General features: G+C 29.6%; 6 protein-coding genes and 1 long non-coding RNA gene across 11 annotated transcripts; 4 read left to right on the top strand and 3 right to left on the bottom strand.

Moving 5' to 3' along the window:
- Nucleotides 1–39: 39 nt before the first annotated feature.
- LOC149033439 (uncharacterized) lies at nucleotides 40–2,116 on the top strand. Its single transcript, XR_016178880.1, has 2 exons — nucleotides 40–1,225; nucleotides 1,527–2,116. It is a non-coding gene; the product is annotated as an uncharacterized LOC149033439 (long non-coding RNA).
- A 686-nt stretch (nucleotides 2,117–2,802) lies between these two features.
- On the top strand, nucleotides 2,803–6,370 carry vermilion (Tryptophan 2,3-dioxygenase vermilion). The gene is made up of 7 exons (XM_015335249.2): nucleotides 2,803–3,085; nucleotides 3,641–3,801; nucleotides 3,887–4,077; nucleotides 5,109–5,468; nucleotides 5,551–5,800; nucleotides 5,900–5,993; nucleotides 6,062–6,370. The coding sequence occupies exons 1-7, from the start codon at nucleotides 3,057–3,059 to the stop codon at nucleotides 6,231–6,233; spliced, it is 1,257 nt and encodes a 418-aa protein (XP_015190735.1). The 5' UTR covers nucleotides 2,803–3,056; the 3' UTR covers nucleotides 6,234–6,370.
- A 151-nt stretch (nucleotides 6,371–6,521) lies between these two features.
- On the bottom strand, nucleotides 6,522–8,996 carry LOC107074116 (cathepsin O). Its single transcript, XM_015335224.2, has 7 exons — nucleotides 8,580–8,996; nucleotides 8,160–8,298; nucleotides 7,830–8,068; nucleotides 7,511–7,659; nucleotides 7,386–7,436; nucleotides 6,787–7,055; nucleotides 6,522–6,693 (listed from the first exon to the last, which is right to left on the bottom strand). Exons 1-7 carry the CDS (start codon nucleotides 8,763–8,765, stop codon nucleotides 6,650–6,652), a joined length of 1,077 nt encoding a protein of 358 aa, XP_015190710.1. The 5' UTR covers nucleotides 8,766–8,996; the 3' UTR covers nucleotides 6,522–6,649.
- A 216-nt stretch (nucleotides 8,997–9,212) lies between these two features.
- On the top strand, nucleotides 9,213–10,662 carry RpS3 (ribosomal protein S3). The gene is made up of 4 exons (XM_015335238.2): nucleotides 9,213–9,359; nucleotides 9,749–10,071; nucleotides 10,155–10,342; nucleotides 10,440–10,662. The coding sequence occupies exons 1-4, from the start codon at nucleotides 9,327–9,329 to the stop codon at nucleotides 10,619–10,621; spliced, it is 726 nt and encodes a 241-aa protein (XP_015190724.1). The 5' UTR covers nucleotides 9,213–9,326; the 3' UTR covers nucleotides 10,622–10,662.
- Nucleotides 10,663–10,911: 249 nt separating this feature from the next.
- Nucleotides 10,912–13,335, bottom strand: Kr-h2 (transmembrane protein 33-containing Krueppel homolog 2). Its single transcript, XM_015335212.2, has 6 exons — nucleotides 13,175–13,335; nucleotides 12,530–12,694; nucleotides 12,265–12,446; nucleotides 12,063–12,130; nucleotides 11,817–11,950; nucleotides 10,912–11,736 (listed from the first exon to the last, which is right to left on the bottom strand). The coding sequence occupies exons 2-6, from the start codon at nucleotides 12,691–12,693 to the stop codon at nucleotides 11,523–11,525; spliced, it is 762 nt and encodes a 253-aa protein (XP_015190698.1). The 5' UTR covers nucleotide 12,694; nucleotides 13,175–13,335; the 3' UTR covers nucleotides 10,912–11,522.
- Nucleotides 13,336–14,188: 853 nt separating this feature from the next.
- ATPsynB (ATP synthase subunit b, mitochondrial) lies at nucleotides 14,189–15,738 on the bottom strand. 2 transcript variants are annotated; one of them, XM_015335198.2, is made up of 5 exons: nucleotides 15,594–15,732; nucleotides 15,308–15,328; nucleotides 15,074–15,226; nucleotides 14,643–14,995; nucleotides 14,189–14,553 (listed from the first exon to the last, which is right to left on the bottom strand). In XM_015335198.2, the coding sequence occupies exons 1-5, from the start codon at nucleotides 15,619–15,621 to the stop codon at nucleotides 14,377–14,379; spliced, it is 732 nt and encodes a 243-aa protein (XP_015190684.1). In that variant the 5' UTR covers nucleotides 15,622–15,732; the 3' UTR covers nucleotides 14,189–14,376. The 2 variants fall into 2 exon arrangements, with proteins under 2 accessions (XP_015190684.1, XP_015190674.1); XM_015335188.2 differs by lacking the exon at nucleotides 15,308–15,328 and having other exon boundaries at nucleotides 15,594–15,738.
- Nucleotides 15,739–16,253: 515 nt separating this feature from the next.
- On the top strand, nucleotides 16,254–22,277 carry LOC107074088 (casein kinase I). 4 transcript variants are annotated; one of them, XM_015335155.2, is made up of 7 exons: nucleotides 16,254–16,399; nucleotides 16,675–17,130; nucleotides 18,576–18,685; nucleotides 18,778–19,000; nucleotides 19,060–19,353; nucleotides 19,448–19,736; nucleotides 20,074–22,277. In XM_015335155.2, the coding sequence occupies exons 2-7, from the start codon at nucleotides 16,999–17,001 to the stop codon at nucleotides 20,082–20,084; spliced, it is 1,059 nt and encodes a 352-aa protein (XP_015190641.1). In that variant the 5' UTR covers nucleotides 16,254–16,399; nucleotides 16,675–16,998; the 3' UTR covers nucleotides 20,085–22,277. The 4 variants fall into 4 exon arrangements, with proteins under 4 accessions (XP_015190641.1, XP_015190660.1, XP_015190633.1 ...); XM_015335164.2 differs by lacking the exon at nucleotides 16,254–16,399 and having other exon boundaries at nucleotides 16,447–16,840; nucleotides 16,933–17,130; XM_015335174.2 differs by lacking the exon at nucleotides 16,254–16,399 and having other exon boundaries at nucleotides 16,439–17,130; nucleotides 19,836–20,094.
- The last annotated feature ends 100 nt before the right edge of the window (nucleotides 22,278–22,377 follow it).

The following is a 22,377-nucleotide window of genomic DNA, read 5'->3' as shown; positions in this document are numbered from 1 at the left end:
TAATTGATCGACACTGAGATAAAATTTAGTACCGTAATTAGTGTCCTTTCTTAAGCTTCTCTTTTTTTCCCACTAATTTACATATATTTTTTGTTTTTCTCAATTACAATGCAAACGAAGCACACATAAATAAATGATATTTTTTTCGTTAACATATTGATCAACATATTAATTTACTGATAATTATAACACTGTACTGATTGTCAGTATGTTATACAAAACTTATGATAAATAACATATTAATCATTTTGTGATAGAAAATAAATCTATTTTTTTTTTTTTTTTTTATATAATTTGTTGTATTATTACCGTTACATACATATACGATACTTATGAATATCAATTTTGAAATTATTTTTGTCAATTTTTCTCTGTACAAAAGAGAAATAAAAGAAAAATTAAAAAAAGGAAGAGAGAATATTCAATCAAACGCGATAATTATCTTTTTTTTCTATTTTAACAAAAAAAGAAAAAAAAATCATTTCTGTGTGTACTTATTGAAACCTTGATATATTGGTCACAACGCATATTCGGTTTCGCGGTTGGAGGTTTTCTATTTTTGAAAAATAATCTCTACTGCCACGGCCAGTCAATCTTTTCTATCTTTAATCGATTTTGTTTCTCATGCTATTTGTACCTAACTATAATTTCTACAAGCTCTTAGAAAATATTTATCACTAAAAAACTTTCTTTCTCTCTTTCTTTCTCTCTCTCTCTCTCCAAAAACAAAAAAAAAACATTAAAATAAAATTAAAACTCTGATCAAAGATTTATTAACTCCAAGATTAAACAAATTTAAAAAAAAACCAAAGGTCTCGTAATGTTTTACAAAAAACAAACGACCTCAAGGAAAGATGTTTTTTTACAAAATTTGATTTAAATCATTTTCATGGCAAAGTTAAAACAATGAAAATTTCCTTTGAAAATATATCATTCGAAGGTCATCCGAAGCTGCTGTTCGACGGTACGCTTCCTCTCTGCCCCATTCCTCCTCGTTTCTATACCGTGCGCCCTGGCTAAGCGCATGCACCTGTTGCATCGTTCTAGATACAGCACTGGATTACATGGCCTTTAATCGTACATAATGTCATGGGCGTTGTCTCTTCGTAGAACGGCTATGATTCGTTCAAGCAAAATCGACTAACTCGACTTGATGTTATTTTTGTTGTTATATAATATTTAATGCGTAGGATTAGCACCTTTATGGGTGTATGCATAGATAGATGTAAGTATGTGTGTGTGTGTGTGTTTAATTGGTAAATTGTGCACCAATGACGTCACATGTCGCGTACATTTAATCTTGATAATTCAATCTGACGGATAACGCAATTCTAAACTCGATAGCACCTGCTTATTGAATGTATATGGACATGTACTATGTATTATATGTATGAAATTTAAACATTATCTATGGATATTTATAAATATCATACTCTCAATAATCGCATGCTATATTTAATCGCCGTATAATTATTAAATTAACAATAAAATAAAGAGTGAAAAACATTAAAAATGTACGGACTTAGAAAAGGACACCGGCATCGAAGACACGACGCAACACGACGTCTATTCGGATGCTGCCTACAAAAGATATAACGAATAGGATAAAGTTAGTCACCACCATTTTTGTGGGAAGAATTAAAAGCACTATCTAGATCGCAATTACGTGTATACGTTTTATACAAGTTTTTCATAATGTCTTTTTATGTTTGCGACAAATCTCAGTAAATAAAATTATGTATACACTTAAATATTGAATACAAGAAGGATAAATGGTGAAAAAAAAAACCAAAATGGAAAAGATAATCATTCCTTCCATTTGTCCGAATTTTTTGGACTTTAAAATGTTATGTTTTATGTTTATTTGAACAGTTTATTGGAATAATAATACTTCGTAGTATAATTGAAGACATTCAATTACGATAACGATATTAAATTTCGTTTATTTATAATCCATGCAACAGCGACTATAGATAGCAAATAAATTGTCTATTTTTAATTATCATCCTTTCCTAATTATCATTACGATCGCATATCATTTATCAGTAAATGATATAATTACCCTATGTATAATCTATATTTTCAAATAAATGAAAGCATGTACAATAAAGTACAACATGATTATATTAATACCATCATTGATATTCATCCCTATTCTCTGTGAATGGTAAATTTCCTCTAATTTGTAAATCATTTCTGTGGTCGGTAAATAGTTTTATCAAAACTGACCACACCACCATCTTTCGGACTTTATGGGAAATAATATACTTTAACGCCATCTTTCTATATTCCAATGAATTAAAACACACAATCGATCGATTTCAAATATAAAAATACGACTGTTTGTTAAATTTGATAAATAATGATAACATTATGATATTTTGCATCTTACTAATCACATTTTTTTTCAACCTAACAATCATATATTTAATGATGAGAAAGCACTTGTATATTTCATTCGTCGAATTCAAAATGTTTCAAAATAATTGGTCATCATCGTAAAAGAAAAATGCTCCTTTTAAAAATATATATTTTTTATTAAATATAAATGAATATATATATATATATTAATGAATTGTTCACTTTCTCATTATTTAGAGAAAGTGTAATAATATTTAATTATAAAGATAATCGATGTATATAATTTATTTGAAAGTAACCGTAATACAATTGTAGTTGCAAACAACAGAAATATAGTAATATTTGAGTTTTTGACTGTGAAAATACGTAAGTAAATTAATAAGTAAATACTTACATAGAATATATAGTGTCGCCTATAAGAAGGATAACCCCGTATATTCTGAGTCGTTCACTCTTTAGTCGCACGCCAACCATCTGTTCGACGACTTGTATCGCGTGTTGATATCTTCGGCAAAGATCACGATTAAACAAATTTCATTATAGAAAAATCATTGAACTTTTCACATTAAATTATAATTAATACAGTGTTTATCAAGAGATATATATATGTACCAAGTAATACTAATAAATACAAATAATAAATTTATTTCATTAGAAGAATTAAAAGAAGTATTAATACGTTAACGAAAAAAACCATGGCCTGTCCTTTGTCGGAAACGATCACGTGAGTGGATTTTAATCATTTAAAAATATGTAATATTCAATTCAAATTTTTCAGTCAAATCTTTTTCTGGTAAAAAAATAATGGCTATTAATTAAAAATAATAATAAATACTAATAAAATACATTAAGAAATTGATCTTGTTAATTAATTTTGTTGTTTTCAATATTTCTTTTGTTATTTATTTTATTATCACAATCCTCGATCTCTATATGTGTGTTCCTTATGAAATAATCTAGAAAAATTAATATACATATGTATCAAATTTAAGATCAACTATATTAGTTAAAAGACTTGATACATATGCGGTATTAAATTGTCTCCTTGACTTATGCTACATAGATAATGATGAAAAAAAAATTCAAAGAGGTTAAAAAGATCATGCTAGATCTAGATATTTATGTGCTCTAACAATAAATTTGAAAACTTCGTTTTATTGGACGATTAAAAAGATAATTTATAATATATCTCTCTCATAGATCTTAATCGAAATATTTGTTTCTTTTGTTATTTTTAATTATTAAAGAGTAAGATTGATCCGTAGTTCTATTCTCTTAGAGATGATCAGAGTCAAGAGAAAATTCAATTAACTGAAGGACCAGGCTTACTTTACGGAGAGTATCTTCGATTAGATAAAATCTTAACCGCGCAAAGACTTCTCAGCGCTGAGTGCAATGAAGAGGTACACGATGAGCATCTTTTTATCATTACTCATCAAGGTATTACGAAGATTTGTTTCTTCGGTAAACAAAAATATAGAAATAACAAATTGTTAAGACAGTACAGTTTTCATTTTGATCGCAGCATACGAGTTGTGGTTTAAGCAGATTATCTATGAGTTGGATTCGGTCAGATCACTCTTCTGTTCGGATTCGAACATTTACAACGCTACCAATCACTCCTCGACTATTCAAAATGGACCATCTCATGTCTTGAACGAATCAAGAACTTTGGAAATTCTCAAACGACTCAATCGCATCGTTCTTATATTAAAAGTATGTTTTTTTTTTTTTTCAATTATTTTTATCGATTGTTAATAATAGCAAAGAAATGATATCACTAATCGCAACGATAACAATTGCGTTACCGCAAGGCTTATAATTTAATTATTCAAACGCCTTTGAAAATTAAATGTCAACAGTGTGGTGTGCAGTTGGCATGCGTTGCGTTCGAATATTTTTTCGTGAAAGAAACAAGAAAAAACCAAAACTGGATATGAAATGAAACCGATCTATATTTCGACTAGCAAAACCCGAACGACGACGATGGGCACATAAATTTTTGTTTCTCCTTTTCCTTTCACATTAACAACCCAACCGTCTTTCCCCAACCCTTTCCGTCTATCCAACAAACGTTGTATAAGGACCACTGTAATAATACACGGACCTTGAGTAAAATAATACCGACAGAAGATACGTGACACCTTTTATGGATAACCATAGGCGCAAAGAACTTGAATAATAATTTTATTACCGTCCATTCCATACCGCAAAATATGCGTGCGGTTATTTCCCCCAACCCCCTGTATTATCTACCTATTCGATTCAAAAATAACAAAAATACTACTGTTGCTTTCGCTGAACGTTAAACTCTCGTAAGAACAAACTAAACTTGACTTTAATACTTTAATAAAACAAGGAGATGAGAGACAATGGTAAAACTCTTTTCAAAGGAATCCATAAAGAGATTGACACTAATTGATCTATCGATGAACTTTCGTGTGATTACAGGAAAAAGAAGCAAAGAAACGATTTGTCACCTTTAATGTATTTCACTGTCGTGGTAAATCCACGCTAAGTACAATAAGTGTCTGCACCAAGCAACCATATAAATGCGGAATATACCTGTGGTCTAATCGATAAGCTCTATTTATGTGTACTTGAGAAAGAGATTTTCTTTTAAAAATAACAAAATAAACGAAATCTACTTAGAATAATATGAAATGAAATGAAATACCAATGATAAAACATATTAAATACTTACCTTAGAAAAAATTCAACATTATCTCTTGTACGTTTTTCCGCAGCTTCTAGTGGATCAAGTTACGATCTTAGAGACTATGACACCGTTGGATTTCATGGCCTTCCGTGATTACCTTTGCCCAGCTTCCGGCTTCCAATCTCTGCAATTTCGATTACTGGAGAACAAACTTGGTGTTAAACAAGAACACAGAGTAAAGTACAATCAGAGTTATACGAGAGTTTTTGGAAGAGATCCGAAAGCCATTGAGGAAATCAAACGTTCGGAAGAAGATCCTAGTTTGAGTTGTTTGGTTCAAAGGTGGTTGGCCAGAACACCGGGTCTCGAATCTTACGACTTTGACTTTTGGGGAAAATACAAAAGAGCTGTCGAACGAATGCTCTTCGAACAAGAACAAACTGCGCAGGTTAATTTTTATTTACAAAAATATCAAGTTTGAGTTGCCATTTATTTATCCAAGATAGAAAAATATAAATATTTTACCGTAGAAACAATCGAAGGAACAAATGAAGCTGTATCTAATGAACAGCGTTCAATCTCGTAAAGCCATGTTCGAAACAATCTTTAAGGAATCTCTTCATAACGCGCTTGTCTCGAGAGGAGAACGAAGATTTTCCTATGCTGCTTTTCAAGGAGCCGTAATGATAACATTGTACCGAGACGAACCAAGATTCAGTCAGCCCCATCAAATCTTGACCGCATTAATGGACATTGATTCTCTAATTACTAAATGGAGATGTAAGATCGTCTAGATTATTGATTTTTAACTACATGATTCTTCCTTCTCTACACGAATAATTAAGAAATAGATTACAATCGAATTTTTGTATTTTTTAGATAATCACGTTATCATGGTCCAGAGGATGATCGGTTCTCAACAACTGGGAACTGGTGGATCTTCCGGTTATCAATACCTAAAATCGACATTAAGGTAACTAATAAAATAATTTTATTTTTAATTTGATCAAACTTAATAATATCATACGTTTCAATTAATAGCGACAGATACAAAGTGTTCCTAGATTTATTCAACTTGTCTACGTTCTTAATACCTAGACATTTAATTCCACCGTTAACGAAGCAAATGAAAACGAGACTTTCGATATCTTGGAACGGCAGGAATACCGATAACAATCAAAATAACGCTGAAAATGACACAGAAATCTCGTGAATTCGTAATAATTCATAAAATGAAGTAATATTCTATTTACATGGTTTTTAATCGTACTGTATAACTATATATAGATAAATAATATCCTTATTATAAATTAAAATATCTTGTAATATACAATAAACTAATAAAATATATTTAATTTTATTCTTTTACTGATCCTAAATACAAATTTTATCTACAAAACTATCCTTTCTTATTTCAATTAATAGAATAAGATATTTAATATCCTAATTAAATCTTTGTGTAATTTTGTTCAACACTAATCAGAGAGATATTGATTAAAAATATTGCATATGAAAAATATATATTCTATTTCATTTCTTATTATCAATAGCAGATTAATGAAATACATTAAAATATTATATACTTAAGTATGATAACTATAGATTATAAAGTAATCGTTGTACATTCCATTATTTATAGATGACATCCAGTGCTGAAACTTGATTAGCAATTCCTGGTGATATGAAAAGGAAAAAAAGAAAAGTAATAAATCAGATCTTCATAAAAAGAACATAAATGATTTGGAAAACAATTTGTATCATCTCACCGCAGAGATTGCTGCCAATAGCGATGTATATGTAACCTCTATCACCAAAAGCATTACCCCATGAATTCTTGATAATGTAATAAGGTATAGTGTTGGATTTATCGTAGCCTATTATTTGTACAGCATGATTCAAACTGGTAAAAGCACTATCGCAATGATACTGTATAATACCACCTAAATAATTCTGCCAGGATAATGCATTCACCGCAGCGGCCACAGGACCATGAGTGGCCAACGTTATCAGAAGCTCCTCTTCTGAATCTATAAAGCTAACATGATTTATCAGTTAAACATTATTTACTCTTAAGCCTTGTACGTACGTAGAAAATTTATTGAAGACAAATTCTCCTAAGCATTTATAAATTACTCTAAGAATTATAACGTTATTACACAAATATGTTGATCAGTCAACTTATATAATAAAACCTTTTACTAATACGTTGCTTATATTGCGCGTTAGATTTCTTTCATCATTGTATAACCGATGCGTAATCTCCACTGGAAATCCTTCAATCTCTCCATTTTTGCATCCACAAGTATATTCCTTCATAACGATTAAATCACAAAATAAAAAAGTAATAGATTAGAAATGTAATTACCTGTCGCAGGTAAAATCTATCACTTTAATACCCGGTGTTTTTGCGGTAGCACTGAAATATACAAACATTACTAGATTGTATTATCATAATCTTTTCTATTAAGTTTATCTAATTCGAAAATTTACCCTTTCAGTTTGCACGTATCGGTCATTCGTGTGAACGGATAATTAGACTCCGGTAATATCGGTGATTTAGTTGATTTTAACCACGCAAGTAGACTGCAAATATCACCACCTTCGCATCCGAGATTACTGTTCCTTGCACAATCAATCATCTGCGAGTGTTACGAATGAAATTTCTTACGTAAGGTATATTTATATTCGGACGATGAAAAACATATTATATACTTAGTGAATCAACTACAACAAGTGTTCGCAATATGCAAAACAGTATGTTATCATAATAGGAGGTATTATCTAGTCTCCAAAAAGTTCACTAACTTACCTCTTGTACGCTTAACAAATATAGACTGCCATTTTTTAAGGCATACATCGACTCAACTACCTCGACTGTACTAAACGCCCAACAGGCACCACAAGATCCTTGACTTTTTACGGGAGAAATAATACCTTTTTGACGCCAATCTACTTTCAATGGTATACCTGCAGCTCTTTTTTCTAAATGATTTCTTTCTTTTCTTTTACGATGTTCGCAATGATAAGTAGCGTTAACGTGTTTTTTTCCTAATTGATAAGTAACACAATATCTCAAATTTCTCAAACAATAAAACATTTTGTCGCGAGAACATTTATTATTACTTCGACGTAAACTCACCTCTCATCGATAAATCAGAAGAAAGGATTTGCTGTAGAAATTCATCTTCCAGCATATCGGAAAATTCCGTAAGTCCGTAATAAGCACTTTCCTGAGAGGATCGTAAACCATTCATTTTCTCGATATGTCGTAAAGATCTCTGAAAAAGGATAATAATCCTATTAGTATGTTGAAAATTGAATTTTTATTGATGCAATTTAAAGGAGAGAAAAATAAATTGAAGATTCTCAATGGAAGTGTTCGAAATTGATCAGAAGGGAGGGAAGATGAATAAGCGCGGGAAGTTAAATTTAAAAAGAATACAAATTCAAACAAACTAATCGCGGGAAAAATTTCATCGGCTCGATGTAAAAGTAATTAATAGAACATGCGAGAAAATACGATGACGATAAAACGAGATTTACAGATCTTAATTATTACCTGAAATCGTTGAAATCTGTTACTGTACTCGGTTGGATTTTTTCTATAAGATTTGTTATAACGCGCGACATAATTCTCGAACAATTTCATATCTTTGTCATTGTTGTCAGGGCCAACGCGAATGGGTATGGCCAAAAAACAAAGGCTCACTACTAAAATTGTTACTGCCACTGTTTTCCATTCCATGTCGAAGACACAACATAATACACGACTACTCTTACAGTATACATACGATACTCGAGATTCCAGAGAAACGAAACGAATCTTAATCACGTGACTTAGTAGCAAGTATATATTTCTACTCTTCCATAATACTTTTCAGGATCGTATGACTACTTCTAAATGCCCTCGGTACAAACAATTCAAGGGAAATTTAATATGATATGGACATTGATAAAAATAAAAAATATCACTTTATCAGTAGCAGTATAAAATTCGCAACACACAAATGATGTCTATGTTTTGATCTAATTTCCTAAACCAAACGAGAGATATATTTAAGTGAATAATAAAGGTGTAGACGACGATATTACACAAATAAAAAATTATACATTTTACGTTGCATTAATGATGATAACAATTTTAAAATTATTTTCACAATTACATGATTATAAAACTCTAATGATTTCAATAAAATTTCATTCTACCTAGATTCTGATTTGACTACCCTAGTCAAAACTACCATTTCCGGATTCTCAGCCTCAGTCTTTCATTTCGAGAGTTGTTACAACGCCGTTAGCATCAAATATGGGGACTCGTTCTATTTCCAAGAAAAAGAAGGTTTGTGATTTTACAATGAATTATTGTATATATTATTCGAAAATATAGTGTTTACTATAATCTTTAATATTAGTAAAATAAGATTTTGTGCATAAATGTAAAAGTGAACCGTACCGACAAGGTGGATGCATTGGATATTTGTAATTATCATACCATTATTTTTTTATGAAGCTGTGATATACAGAAAGTTTTAATCTTCATACTAAATGGAATAAACTTCTTAATATTTTACTGATGTTACACATATTAATATTACTTAAGTTAATTATGTCTTACTTCTTGTTGAAGTGTTTTGTTTACCTCAGTAAAACGTGAACTTTTAGGTTAAGTTTACACTGATATTAATATCAAGAATTAAAGATTAGATATATCTAACATTATATTTATAGTTTGTAGGAGATGGAGTTTTTAAAGCTGAACTTAACGAGTTCCTCACTCGTGAGCTCGCAGAAGATGGATATTCTGGTGTTGAGGTTCGTGTAACTCCAACTCGTACAGAGATCATCCTATTAGCCACACATACGCAGAGCGTTTTGGGAGAGAAGGGACGAAGAATCAGAGAATTAACTTCTGTGGTACAGAAACGTTTTAATTTTAAGGAACCACAAAATGTTGAATTGTATGCTGAAAAAGTAGCACAGCGTGGTCTGTGCGCTATTGCACAAGCTGAGTCTCTTCGTTATAAGTTGATTGGTGGACTTGCTGTGCGAAGGTTTGTCTACTTACAAATAATTCTTATCATTCATATTATCATCCTAGTTCATGTATTAATAAATTTCTATATTTGTTGCACAGAGCATGTTATGGTGTTCTTCGGTTTATCATGGAATCAGGAGCAAGAGGATGTGAAGTAGTTGTTAGTGGTAAACTACGTGGTCAGAGAGCTAAATCAATGAAATTTGTTGACGGTTTAATGATTCATTCAGGAGAACCAACCAACAACTATGTAAACACAGCAACCCGTCATGTTCTTCTTCGTCAAGGTATATATTCAATAATATATAATAAGTATTAATTATAATGTACATAATTTCTAATATTAGACATTATTCAATATTTTCTCTTAATATTGTATTGTAGGAGTATTAGGTATTAAAGTGAAAATCATGTTACCATGGGATCCTGTTGGTAAACTTGGTCCAAAAGATCCTCTTCCAGATTATGTATCAATAGCGGAACCGAAAGAAGAAGTACGTCCATTACAACCATCTTCTGAAGTTAAAGCTCCGAAAGATATACCTCAGCCAGCACCACTTGTATAATTAACAACTACACTAAAATAAAAATGGCTTAAAATAAGAAATTCTTTTATTTCTGTATTATATTCTTTATCCTCAATACTGATCATAAAAAATATAAAATATAAAAAAGATATTACAAGAAATACGATTTTTTTTAGATATTATTAGAGAATTCATATTATTTTTACGTGTTTTAAATTAAAAATTACGTTTTTTTATTGAATAAAATGATGTAAAGCTTTTTGAGTAAAAAATAAATCGTATATATACCAAACTACTTGGTAAACAAAATAATATAGAAAATAGTAGTATACCACGATATTATTGTATATTTGATCAAAAGAAAATACAAACAAAAATATACAAAAAGGTGTGCTTAGTAAAAGTAATACTTATAAATAACGAAAAAGATCATAAGATATAGTTTACATTACTTATTCCACATAATTATAATTACAGTAATACCATATGTTAGACAACATAACATGTTACACATCTATATAACTATATAATTATGATACACCAGAATACCTAACAACTAGTAATAAATTCATGGGATTTAATAATTAGATTATAAAACAAAAATGTAACCTTATGTAATATTAAATAATAGATAGTGTCTACTAAGTATGCTTATAATTGTTTTTATAAAGATTAAATCTCTTTCGTATTTTAAAATGTATGAAATGTTTATAAAAGACGCGTATATTTTTCACTTAAAACAGTAATAATTGTGTCTAAATGTACCTATTATTACATTTTTGATTAATTTCAACTTTCTATATTTGCTAAATTATAATATACATATATACCAAAAATTTGGACATTATCATTCAATCATCATTAGATTCAATTTTATAAAAGTATGGACCCCTACAATCCAACAACAATTCCCTTGACAAATATTCCTAACGAGTATATATTACTGAGGTACTGGTGCCATTTGTTGAGTTAAAGAAAGAAAACCTTCTATCACTTTACGAAGTATATCTGGCATCGCAGGCTTTTTGGATACAGTACTCAATAGACCTCTGATTTCGTGAAACATATTGCGGGTGAATGCGTTTCTTTGCGATGCAAGACGCATTTTCAAAAACTGATAATATATAATTGGTGTTAATAGACCAACACGTCCCCTGTAAGTAAATCATTATTTTTTCATTCATTTATTCATTTATAAAATTTATATTGAATATACGTATTATTAATGACTTACGTGAAAACAAGGAGAACTGTGAATGGTAAAATAATAATTTCCGAAAGTGCACAAAAACGCAAAATGTTATAAGACTGAAACTCAACCAAAGATATCACAAGACGCATAGCCCACCAACTATTGTGTCCTAAACACTTAAAGAAAGAAAACAATAAAGTATATTAATTGATATTCACAATGATCTTTGCACTATTATACTCTTATATAATTAAACAGGTATCTATAGTAAGATGTTTTTATACTTACATCGAGTAACGTGAGTGAAAAACTGAAAAAGTGCAACATGGCAAATATAAATATAGGTACAAGGACGACTAATTACATGTTTAAGAAAAATATATTATATGTGACACATAATATCACACGAGTAGAAACAAGCTGAACTAATTAATATAATACATTAAAACAAGATATTATATAAAGTAGTAATGATTATTTGAAAGGATACTTGTCACTGGAGGAACATAGAGAAATATTATTGAATAAAATAAGTAATGGCAGGAATCTTCGAGAAGTAACATTCCCAAAAATTCTCTGCTAAACTGTACATTTGGCAGTCTTTGATGAAGACGTAATGCGCTAGTTGCTGCATGACTCATTAAAGCTTTGTAATATATATTATAAACGTTTCTAAAACAACAAACAACAAACAAATATGTTATTCAAATTTTGTTAAAATATACAATTAGTAAATATAAAAGATACAAACTTACCCGAATATTGGAATAACATAACTTATAGTAAACATCATAGTAAGTAATCTTGTAAACCATAATCCGGCTTTAATTTTGTTATCAATAACGTACTGTTTTAAAACAAGCCATCCCTTTTCTGAAACTTCTCGTGATGTACTTCCTGAGCTTGCAGTATCTGCCATTCTATGTATTAAAAAGTAACAAAAGTTAACAAAATATTTATGAATATAAGGATAGAAATCGTGATATTAAAAGCTACATAATAAGCATATTCTTTATGTTGAAATCATTAATATTAAATATTTTAACATGCACAAATAAACAAATATATGTGTATTTTCACATACTATAATAAATTATATACAATTTATATAAACTCTCTCTCTCACACACACACACAGACACACAAATATATATGTAAATTAAGAAGACAAATAATCACGAGTAAAAAAATAGAAAATATGATATTAACTTTATTGCTAAATCTGAATGTATTAAATTATTCCCAACTTATAAAGGAAAAAAAATTTATTTTATTATCATAAATATCATTATAATACGTGTTGACTTGACTACTGACGTTTCTAATCAAATTTAAGTACAAAAATAAAATCTATGTGCGAACTTTAAAATGGTGTACTTAAATGTGCTTAAAAAACTTACTTTCTTGTAGATTCCTTATAATGAAATGAAAATTATTCAATGTAAATTGAAGAAGGAATGATTAAATTCCGTTTCTTGATCAATCGTATGGTTGTCCTATCTATTCTCAAATATCTACGTGTAAATCTGATCAAGAAACGTATAATCGCGCTGAATATCGTTTTTGAAGTTTGTACTTTTACTGCTAGATGGTACACCAAACGAATATTATATTTTGTTAACATTTTTATCAATGAAGTATTTTCATTTTAATTCTATGCTCAACACAAATAGAATTTTATAAATAATATTTTAAAGTTTCTCTTTAATTCTTTTAATATACATGTAATTGTATAATATAATTGATTTTAATATTATCATTTTGTTGAAATGAGTTTAATGAAGTATGTAACACTTCGTTCTAACTAATAAAAATTATGAAATTCAAAACAGCTACGATGCAATTTGTGTACATGCAAACTAATAACAAATATTACATACGAGAAAAAAAAATAATTCGTGAAAAATTAAAGTTTTTCTTTCTTTTTTTTTTCCAATCGTGTTTACTAGTTATTTTTCTATGTCGATCGCCCTTCTGGTATCTAGGCTCCGTGATTCCGATATAAGTTGGTGAAATCATCTTTAAAAGTACATCCATAAAACACTGCTACATAGAATGGTTGTGCTATGAAAATATAGAACGACTTATTAAAAGACGATTGGAGGATCGAGAAATGAAAAAGCAGTTCCTTTTTATGGTTATACAATCCTAGAAATGATTATTAAATTGATATTTTAAAGTTATCTTTGCTATATTTCAAATATTTTAATTTTGACAACAAATTTAAATATCATATATCAATGAACTACTTCTAATTATTGCTTTCTTTCACTTGGCAATCGATATTTTCTACATATACCATAACAATACATAAAATTAGTAAGATTACGCATTGATATTTGATCACCTAATTATAGATTAGAAGAGAAGAAATAACATGACACATGAAAAGAGAAATTTGACTGAAGAGAGGATTCATCAAATTATATTGAAGATTTTATTGGGTCATCGAAATTTAATAATAATGCTTCTTATTTAATAATTATTATTCTTTACTCTTTTGTAGTATACTCATGATTTATTTTAAAATGAGTTATACTATAATCCTTCTATTTTTTCTAATATATACGCATCAAGAGAGGATTTTATCTATATTAATCTCTTATGCTTTTGCAGAAAGTGCTTCAAGATCTTTAATGCACTGTTGAAGAGTTGCTTTTTCTTGTTCTGGTGTTATTGCTTTTAACACATTGTTTATAATCCATTGTACCATATGTTTTTGTGCTATTCTTCGTTCTACTATCTGTATTTGAGCATTGTAGTCCAAACGTTTCTTTACCTAAAGAAATTAATATTAGAAATAAATATCAACTGTTTGAGTCTCCAGCAGCACGATTACACTTGACATTTAAAATAAAAATGATCTACCTCTTTATAAACATGAGCAAGACGTTCTCTATATACAGCCTCCAACTGTATTTTGATATTCTCTCTCTTGGCATCCATGAGAAGACTTTGCCCTTCGGCTCTCCATATAGCATCCTTGCTTTGTTTTATACCATCTTCTGCAAATTGAATTTCTTCATTTCTTTGATCCTCAAATACTTGAATTTCTTTATTTTGTTCTTTTTCCAGATATTTGGATAAAGCAGGACCCAATTTTTTTACTAAAAATATCCATATAATCGCAAATGATACAGCATTATGAAATTCATGCTCCAGGACATAGATTTCTTTAGAAAGTAAGTATGTCCCTACGCTTACACCAAATACATAAGGTCCTGAAAATAAAAAAACAAAGTCAAAAATAAATAACCAGTACTATTATCAATAATGGTATGCAATGAAAATTTGTTTACCTGTAACTCCAGTTTTTGGATAAAAGAAAGTAAACCATGAATCAGGAAGGAATCCAAATCTGACAGGAGCTGGATCTATTAGACGTGTAGGTCGAGGACCATTTGAAGTAGTAACTGTTTGTACGCCACGTACAGCTATTGGTAACATTTGAGCTAAAAATCATATTTAAATACATATATCAGTTTGAAAGTTTTTCATTGTAAAATAAATATCAATCAATGATTTATAACTACCATGAATAAATCCATTGGTTGCTAGTGGAAGTACAGATTTAACAAATACATGTAATATCAGTTACAATAGAATCGATTGATTTAAATTACAATCATTCAAATATAAATAAAATTACAAAATCTATTATTATATAATAAGAATAAAATAAATGATAACTACATTGTCCAAATTATGGTGATGTTAACAAATATGATATAGTGTATCGTTTAAATGTCAAGAATATGTTTATTATATTGTTGTATTTTTAATATATTAAATAACATTTTAAACATAAATATAAATTACCATTACGAAGAGCAAGTCTGGACAACATTTTGATGGCACTCTTGTTCGACCGACAGTCGTCGTCGTCACTTCCACGGCTCTTCGTATAGTACGAAAACTCGAGACAACCCGAGATTTCCCGAAATAATACGAGACTATCCGAAACCTACCGAGACTAACCTTTTTAACCGAAGTGATAATAACCAGTAAGTAGGTAACTATCAGTATATTTTTGCATGCTTATTGGTTACTTTAATTTTCAAATAGTTAAACCATATGGAAGAATTCTAATAGATTGTAAGCTCTAACACGACCAGGAGGAAAAGTATATTTGTCGATTATTATTTTGTATACATTTTTAATATGATATTATTCATAGTAAATGTTATTATTAAATATATAAAAAAATGTATAAAAATTAGGAACGATTTACAATATTTAATCTAATAGATAATATGTGTGTGTTTATACCAATCATATCGATTAGAAAAATCGTTTAGGGATTTTTAAAAAATTATTCTAATTACTATATTATTTATATAGTATAATATATAAATATAAATATTTTTATGCGCTATTGCGCATATTATATTTAAAATAAATGATGTGATTAGACTAATCCGAATAATGTTTTATTATAAAAAATAATGATGTAGTAAAATATGTAAGAAATAGAAAAGAAATGTAAAGTTTTGAAAAATATGCGTTAAAAATAAGTACTTAACGAATGTGATAGGTACAGCCCTGTTGGGGAGTTTGCAACTGCGTATTCAAGCGAACAACTTCATGCAGTCAAATTTGTAGGAGCAAATTAAAAAGGCGTAGAGGTACTTGGTAGAAGTTTGATCTATTATTAGAATTGCTAATTTAGGGAAAAATGTTAAATAAGTGTTTAAGATAAAATGATGGATGTTAGAAGAAAGAAGCAAGTGTTTTGAGCAGCGCTTTCTCCTAACTCCCCTCTTCTCTCGTTCTCGTCTTGTCTATCCCTCTTTACCTCTGACACATTAACTGTTTCTCTCTCTTTCTTTCTTACTGTCGTTGTTCGTGACGCATCGTATCCCCGCAACATCGGTTCACAGTTACTTCGTGCTGCTTCTAGGTTTAAGCGAAAGGGAAAATATCGACGGGGCTGGTGGGGTACATCGTGCCAGCAGTGATTTTTCCAACAATATTCCGACGTTCACCACGGAATAAAGGAAATTTCGTATCCCAAACGCCTTCGTGGCACGTAGAAATCGTCAAGACGTCACTAGATATCATCAGGCGTAAGCTAAAAAGCTCTGATCTAAGGAGCTACGATATTCCAACGGGAGTTTCGGATCGAGTCAAACTGCCTGTTACTTTTCCCTTTTGCTAGGACTGTGCGCAGGGGGAACAGGAAAGCGTTGTTAAACTAAAGAAACGTAAAGAAGCCACGGGTGACATGGCGTCGGCGGTGACGCTGGTAATGGGGAAGAGCGATTTTGTGGTGGCTGGCAAATATCGGCTCTTGAGAAAAATCGGTTCGGGTTCTTTTGGCGATATTTATCTTGGTATCAACATTGCTAATGGCGAGGTAAGAAAGACCATTTCATTTCTGATGACATCTCATCGTATATATATATATATATATATATATATATATTATTCCCTTACATTATTTCCACATCTTTTTCTTTCTTTATTATTTTTTTTTAAATACCCTACTTTCGATATCTTACTATATTTTTCGTTTTTCTTTTCTTCTTCTTCTTCTTCTTCTTCTTTTTCATCTTTTTTCTTCCTTCCTTCTTTCTTCTCTTTTTCTCCCTTCTTTCCCCCTTTTCTTCTTCAATTTAACGATGTAGATGATTATATACGTCGATAAATTAAGTCAATACCATACATAGATTTTTTTTTCGATTGTGCAGTAATATTCGATCAACACTTATGTCTCTGTCTAAATAAAAAGAGATAAAACTATAAATAGATTAACGAGGTTTATGTAATAGAATAGAATAGATATATCTTTGAAATATTTATCATAACCCTAATATCACGCCAAATACTTTCTTTTAATTGCCATTACAATATTTACAAATAGTCTAATATTTTATAAGTAGTAATATCTCTTTTTATAAGAAAAAAAAAAGCTATTGTTATTACATATATTAATATATTTTTTATAGTTTCAGGAAAATCTTTTGAATTTATTTATATAAACTTCAATGATGCAAATAAATGAAACGTCAAAAGCGACAAAATATCTTTGATAGATATACAATAAACAAATATTAAAACAGTCCAATGATTAATCGTAGTAGCTAGAAATACTGTTAGCTATATTTGAATGGAAAGCTTGAACAATGATTTATTTACGAAAGATTAATGTTTTGAACGTATTCGAAATAGTTTTTAGTGGTCACAAAAAATGTTGCAGATAGATGATATTAGAGAAGGATTTTTCTATAAAAATCTAAATTATACTGCGTTGTTCTACTGCAAAGTAAAATCATACAAAAATAAATCAACGATATATGTTACTTTTCAATGCTAACTACTACTATAACTTATAAGAATGAAAATAGTTTAATTTAATGTATATATCGTTTGTTATTGCCAGTACTTTAAATATGACTGTAGTTTGTATTTTATTTCTTTCTGATATTATGTAGAAATTATTGCACTGTTATAAATGATTGTACTAACGATTCCTATTTAAACTTTTAACTATTCGACGACTCGTCGAGAGTCGAATAACTTTGGTGGACAAAGAAAGCAAAATATTCTTTCAGGGTAAAAGTAATTTGTAAATATAGATTCGGACATATTAGATGCTTCTTTCTTAACTTGCAATTGTTTTTCTCGGTAAAAGAGAGTTAGTTTGAAATGTGAAACATACGTATTCGAAAGTGTACGATTTTATAGTATTTTTAGCTTCAAGACTATCACGTATTTTCACTTTTGACTTGCAACAGAAATGTTACGTATAATTATTATCAAATTGTTGTTAGCAATTTTGTTCTTCTGTTTCTTTTTTAGGAAGTCGCAGTTAAATTAGAAAACGTGCGTGCACGGCATCCTCAATTGCTATACGAATCAAAATTATACAAAATATTACATGGTGGTATAGGAATACCGCATATACGTTGGTAAGAATTACGTTTATATACTGTCTATGAAAAGAAATGTAGCTAGTGGTTTTAAGATCAATAAGATTGAAAAATGGTATTTTAATCGATAGGTATGGAACGGAACGCGAATACAATGTCCTCGTTATGGATCTCTTGGGACCATCCTTAGAAGATCTTTTTACTTTTTGCTCTCGAAGGTTTACAATTAAAACGGTTTTAATGTTGGCAGACCAGATGATTGGTAGAATCGAATTTGTTCATTGTAAACACTTCATTCACAGAGATATAAAACCGGATAATTTTTTAATGGGCATCGGCCGTCATTGTAATAAGGTAACTTATTCTCACATCATACGGCTATTTTGATTTATATTTGGAAAAATCTGTTGCAGCTGTTTCTCATTGATTTTGGACTAGCTAAGAAATATAGAGATAGTCATTCAAGAATGCATATAATGTATCGAGAAGATAAAAATTTAACAGGCACGGCAAGGTATGCATCCATCAATGCTCATTTAGGCATTGAACAAAGTCGTCGGGACGACATGGAATCGCTTGGATATGTACTTATGTACTTTAATCGAGGATCATTGCCTTGGCAAGGTCTAAAGGCTGCAACTAAAAAACAAAAGTATGAAAAAATCAGTGAAAAGAAAATGTCTACGCCCGTAGAAGTTTTATGCAAGGCATGTTTTTCAATTTATCGATGAAAATAATAATCAATCTCCTTTTATTACAAATTCACTATTAGGTATGGCTAAATTGATTTTTAATCAATAGGGATTTCCTGCTGAATTTGCGATGTATCTAAATTATACACGAGGATTACGTTTCGAAGAGAGCCCGGATTATATGTATCTACGTCAACTTTTCCGTATACTTTTCCGTACATTAAATCATCAATACGATTATACATTTGACTGGACAATGTTAAAACAGAAAGTAACAAGCACGTGCGTGAGTCTCAATGGTGGTACATCTGGAAATACACACGGTCGAGTTGGAGAAACCATTCAAACGCAAGTGCAAGGTGGAGTTCAGCCATCTGCTAAAACTAACGCTCCAGCAGGTAACAAAACAACTCATTTTCATATTAGTACTGAACTATAGTACAATGTTTTATATTTCAAATATTTTAATATTTCGTATTATTAATCCCTTGACATAGAAATAAAATGATGCGTGTCGACGCGTCGTACATAGGATGATACCATTTAATTTGGCTTAATTGTGAAAACACTCATATACAAACTCAGGAACAGGGCTTTTTATTTCATGTGTTTTTTTTTATTTTTATGTTTCTTTTTTTAATTATACGAAATATTCAAATAATACATTAAGTATTTTCTTTGGGTCTGTATATAATATAACCACATGCGATCATTGAACACAAATGATCATCATAGGAGGACGTTAAAGCTGTGGCATTTAACTATCGTCAACCCCACTTATGATCAGAAGTATCTCAAACAAGATGAACAAGTTGATCAAAATTTTTGTCCGAAGAGTTATATCAAGAAGCGGTTCTCCAGTCCAGGAAGAGAGAAAGTTAATGACCGCAAAGGAACTTCGGAGTTTATAAAAGTGAAAAAAATAATATATATATATATATAATGCACGATTATGGATGAGAAAAGAACAAAACATTATAGTGATTTAACCCTTTTAGACTTGTTGGTATTATGCATGTATCATCAAGTTGATTTTTTATTTATTATTTGTTTTCTTTCATTTGATTATTGTTACGTAGAAAATGTATAAAAAAAAAAAAGAGAAAAAGAGAAAAAGAAACAAGTATGCTTTGAAAGGGTTAAGTACTTAGATTTTCGATGAAACCATCTCTTTCTCTTCGAATTAAGCATCCATAGAAAATTGACTAAACGTGGCTTGTCCCATTATTTTGATAACTGATTTATTTCATTGATTATCATAACAATAAAGATATTGATTACCCGAAGATCTTGTTAGAAAGTGCACATATATAATATGAGAATCCAATGCATTCTTTTCGAAGAAAGAAGGAGAGAACAAACATCTTATGAGACCACATTTGAATGATCGCTCGAGAGTAAATCGTTATAACAAATTTTGTATTTACTCTATAAATAGAAAAGAAATACAAAAATGGCTGAAAATTTATTTTGCAATATCACAAAAGCATTACTTTGTGTACTGATAAATAAGTACAGAAATTGCTTCCTATATTTTCTTTTTTTGTTCCCAATATGTAATACGAATACAGTGTGAATGGGCTTTTGCGAGAAATGTTAATATTTTTCTTACCTCAAATAATAATATGTCAATAAAATTGTACTAAAATACATTAATATTAAGACAACAATAGTTGCATATTTTCTTGAGATATGCTATACGATTTCAATTAGAGGCAAAACAAAAGGATATTAACTCTTTGTCTAAATATTATTATAATTAGCTCTCTTTCTTTCTGTCATCGGCGTATTTGATCGAAAGCAACAGTGATATATATATATAAAAATGGTATTACTGTAAAAAGAATGTTATTTGTTGTGTAGAGAAGACTTGTTGCAGATTTAATTATTAGTCTGCCTGGATTAATTTAAGAATATTATGTTTATAATCGTATTATTCTTTTAATATTTTTTTCTAGACAACGAAAAAAAAGTAATAGATGATTTCTTGCATAGTTTTACGTGGATGAAGCTATGCAATTATATAGTTTATGTTTATTATTATATAACATAAGCTTTTTGCATTGTATAACTTTAATTTACTATTGATCAAATAATCTATCGACTTGATGAATTGATCGTCCTTATCGTTGGTGAGTTGGTCTTTTTTTTAGTTTTCATTAAATCGCCTGATAATTCAACAAATTCTCCACGGCATAGAAAAATCATTTCAAGATTAGAATTTGGAAGGGTCATTATTACACGTTTCTATTATTAATCCTTATTTGAAAAATAAGATAATTAATATTAATAATAAATTCGAAATATTTGATTCTTTTCTTTTCCGTTTACGTCAACTAAACAAATCATATTCCAAACACTACTATGGTTTAATTTTTAACATATATATCCTGACGATTGCCTTTGACAAAATTGTAATCATATATCATCATTGATACACCAGTGTTATTGTGTCTTCGAGGTGGAAGAAACTTTTGAAAAAATAGCTAATATTATCGTGACTACTCGCGATGCGAAAACAACGTTAGTTGCATATATAGATTATATTGTTCCATTACCTGTGGGAAATCCAATACAAATGGGCAAAAAAAACATTAATCATCATTAAGTGAGAATGTGTATAATTATTACTGAAAAAGAAAAAAAAACTAAATGTGTATGATTAATCATTAGTGGGAGGTATAAATGAAATCAATAGTGTGTATGTGGTTATAAAACAAGAAAACGAATGCGCGAATGTGTAAGTTAATAAATAAATAATGATATATGCACTTATTATTGTCTCTCTGGTGTATATACATATTTGTGCGTGTGCGTATGCAATGAAATCGTGACAGTAACATTAAGTACGACATACTTTAATGCATAACAATGAGAAAATACATTAACATTATTGCTCCTTTTACCTCTATAAATAAATACTGAAATATTGTATTATACTTACTGTTTAATTGTATCTTTAACTTTCAAAGAAAATATTTCGTTATTTTCATCATCTCTTTTACAATTAAATATTGTCCTTTTTTTTTCTTTTTTTCT

This window comes from Polistes dominula, unplaced genomic scaffold (genome assembly GCF_049000335.1).
Source record: "Polistes dominula isolate Pdom_NZ unplaced genomic scaffold, Pdom_raw_medaka contig_373, whole genome shotgun sequence".
NCBI classification, from domain to species: domain Eukaryota; kingdom Metazoa; phylum Arthropoda; class Insecta; order Hymenoptera; family Vespidae; genus Polistes; species Polistes dominula.
Note: the sequence above shows the minus strand (reverse complement) of the source record. Positions and strands in the feature narration are given on the sequence as shown.

Coding starts and splice junctions, on each gene's coding strand:
- vermilion (XM_015335249.2), top strand. CDS start 3,057: ATGGCCTGTCCTTTGTCGGAAACGATCAC. Junction 4,078..5,108: donor GCATCGTTCTTATATTAAAA/GTATGTTTTTTT, acceptor GTTTTTCCGCAG/CTTCTAGTGGATCAAGTTAC. Junction 5,994..6,061: donor TACCTAAAATCGACATTAAG/GTAACTAATAAA, acceptor TTCAATTAATAG/CGACAGATACAAAGTGTTCC.
- LOC107074116 (XM_015335224.2), bottom strand. CDS start 8,765: ATGGAATGGAAAACAGTGGCAGTAACAATTTTAGTAGTGAGCCTTTGT. Junction 7,056..7,385: donor ATAGATTTTACCTGCGACAG/GTAATTACATTT, acceptor AAATCATGTTAG/CTTTATAGATTCAGAAGAGG. Junction 6,694..6,786: donor TATTGGCAGCAATCTCTGCG/GTGAGATGATAC, acceptor TCATATCACCAG/GAATTGCTAATCAAGTTTCA.
- RpS3 (XM_015335238.2), top strand. CDS start 9,327: ATGGGGACTCGTTCTATTTCCAAGAAAAAGAAG. Junction 10,072..10,154: donor GGTGGACTTGCTGTGCGAAG/GTTTGTCTACTT, acceptor TTTGTTGCACAG/AGCATGTTATGGTGTTCTTC. Junction 10,343..10,439: donor TCATGTTCTTCTTCGTCAAG/GTATATATTCAA, acceptor ATTGTATTGTAG/GAGTATTAGGTATTAAAGTG.
- Kr-h2 (XM_015335212.2), bottom strand. CDS start 12,693: ATGGCAGATACTGCAAGCTCAGGAAGTACATCACGAGAAGTTTCAGAA. Junction 12,447..12,529: donor TATGTTATTCCAATATTCGG/GTAAGTTTGTAT, acceptor TTGTTGTTTTAG/AAACGTTTATAATATATATT. Junction 11,737..11,816: donor ACAGTTCTCCTTGTTTTCAC/GTAAGTCATTAA, acceptor ATTTACTTACAG/GGGACGTGTTGGTCTATTAA.
- ATPsynB (XM_015335198.2), bottom strand. CDS start 15,621: ATGTTGTCCAGACTTGCTCTTCGTAATG. Junction 15,227..15,307: donor AACCAATGGATTTATTCATG/GTAGTTATAAAT, acceptor TATGATTTTTAG/CTCAAATGTTACCAATAGCT. Junction 14,554..14,642: donor TTGCTCATGTTTATAAAGAG/GTAGATCATTTT, acceptor TAATTTCTTTAG/GTAAAGAAACGTTTGGACTA.
- LOC107074088 (XM_015335155.2), top strand. CDS start 16,999: ATGGCGTCGGCGGTGACGCTGGTAATGGGGAAGAGCGATTTTGTGGTG. Junction 19,001..19,059: donor TCGGCCGTCATTGTAATAAG/GTAACTTATTCT, acceptor AATCTGTTGCAG/CTGTTTCTCATTGATTTTGG. Junction 19,354..19,447: donor CCGTAGAAGTTTTATGCAAG/GCATGTTTTTCA, acceptor TTTAATCAATAG/GGATTTCCTGCTGAATTTGC.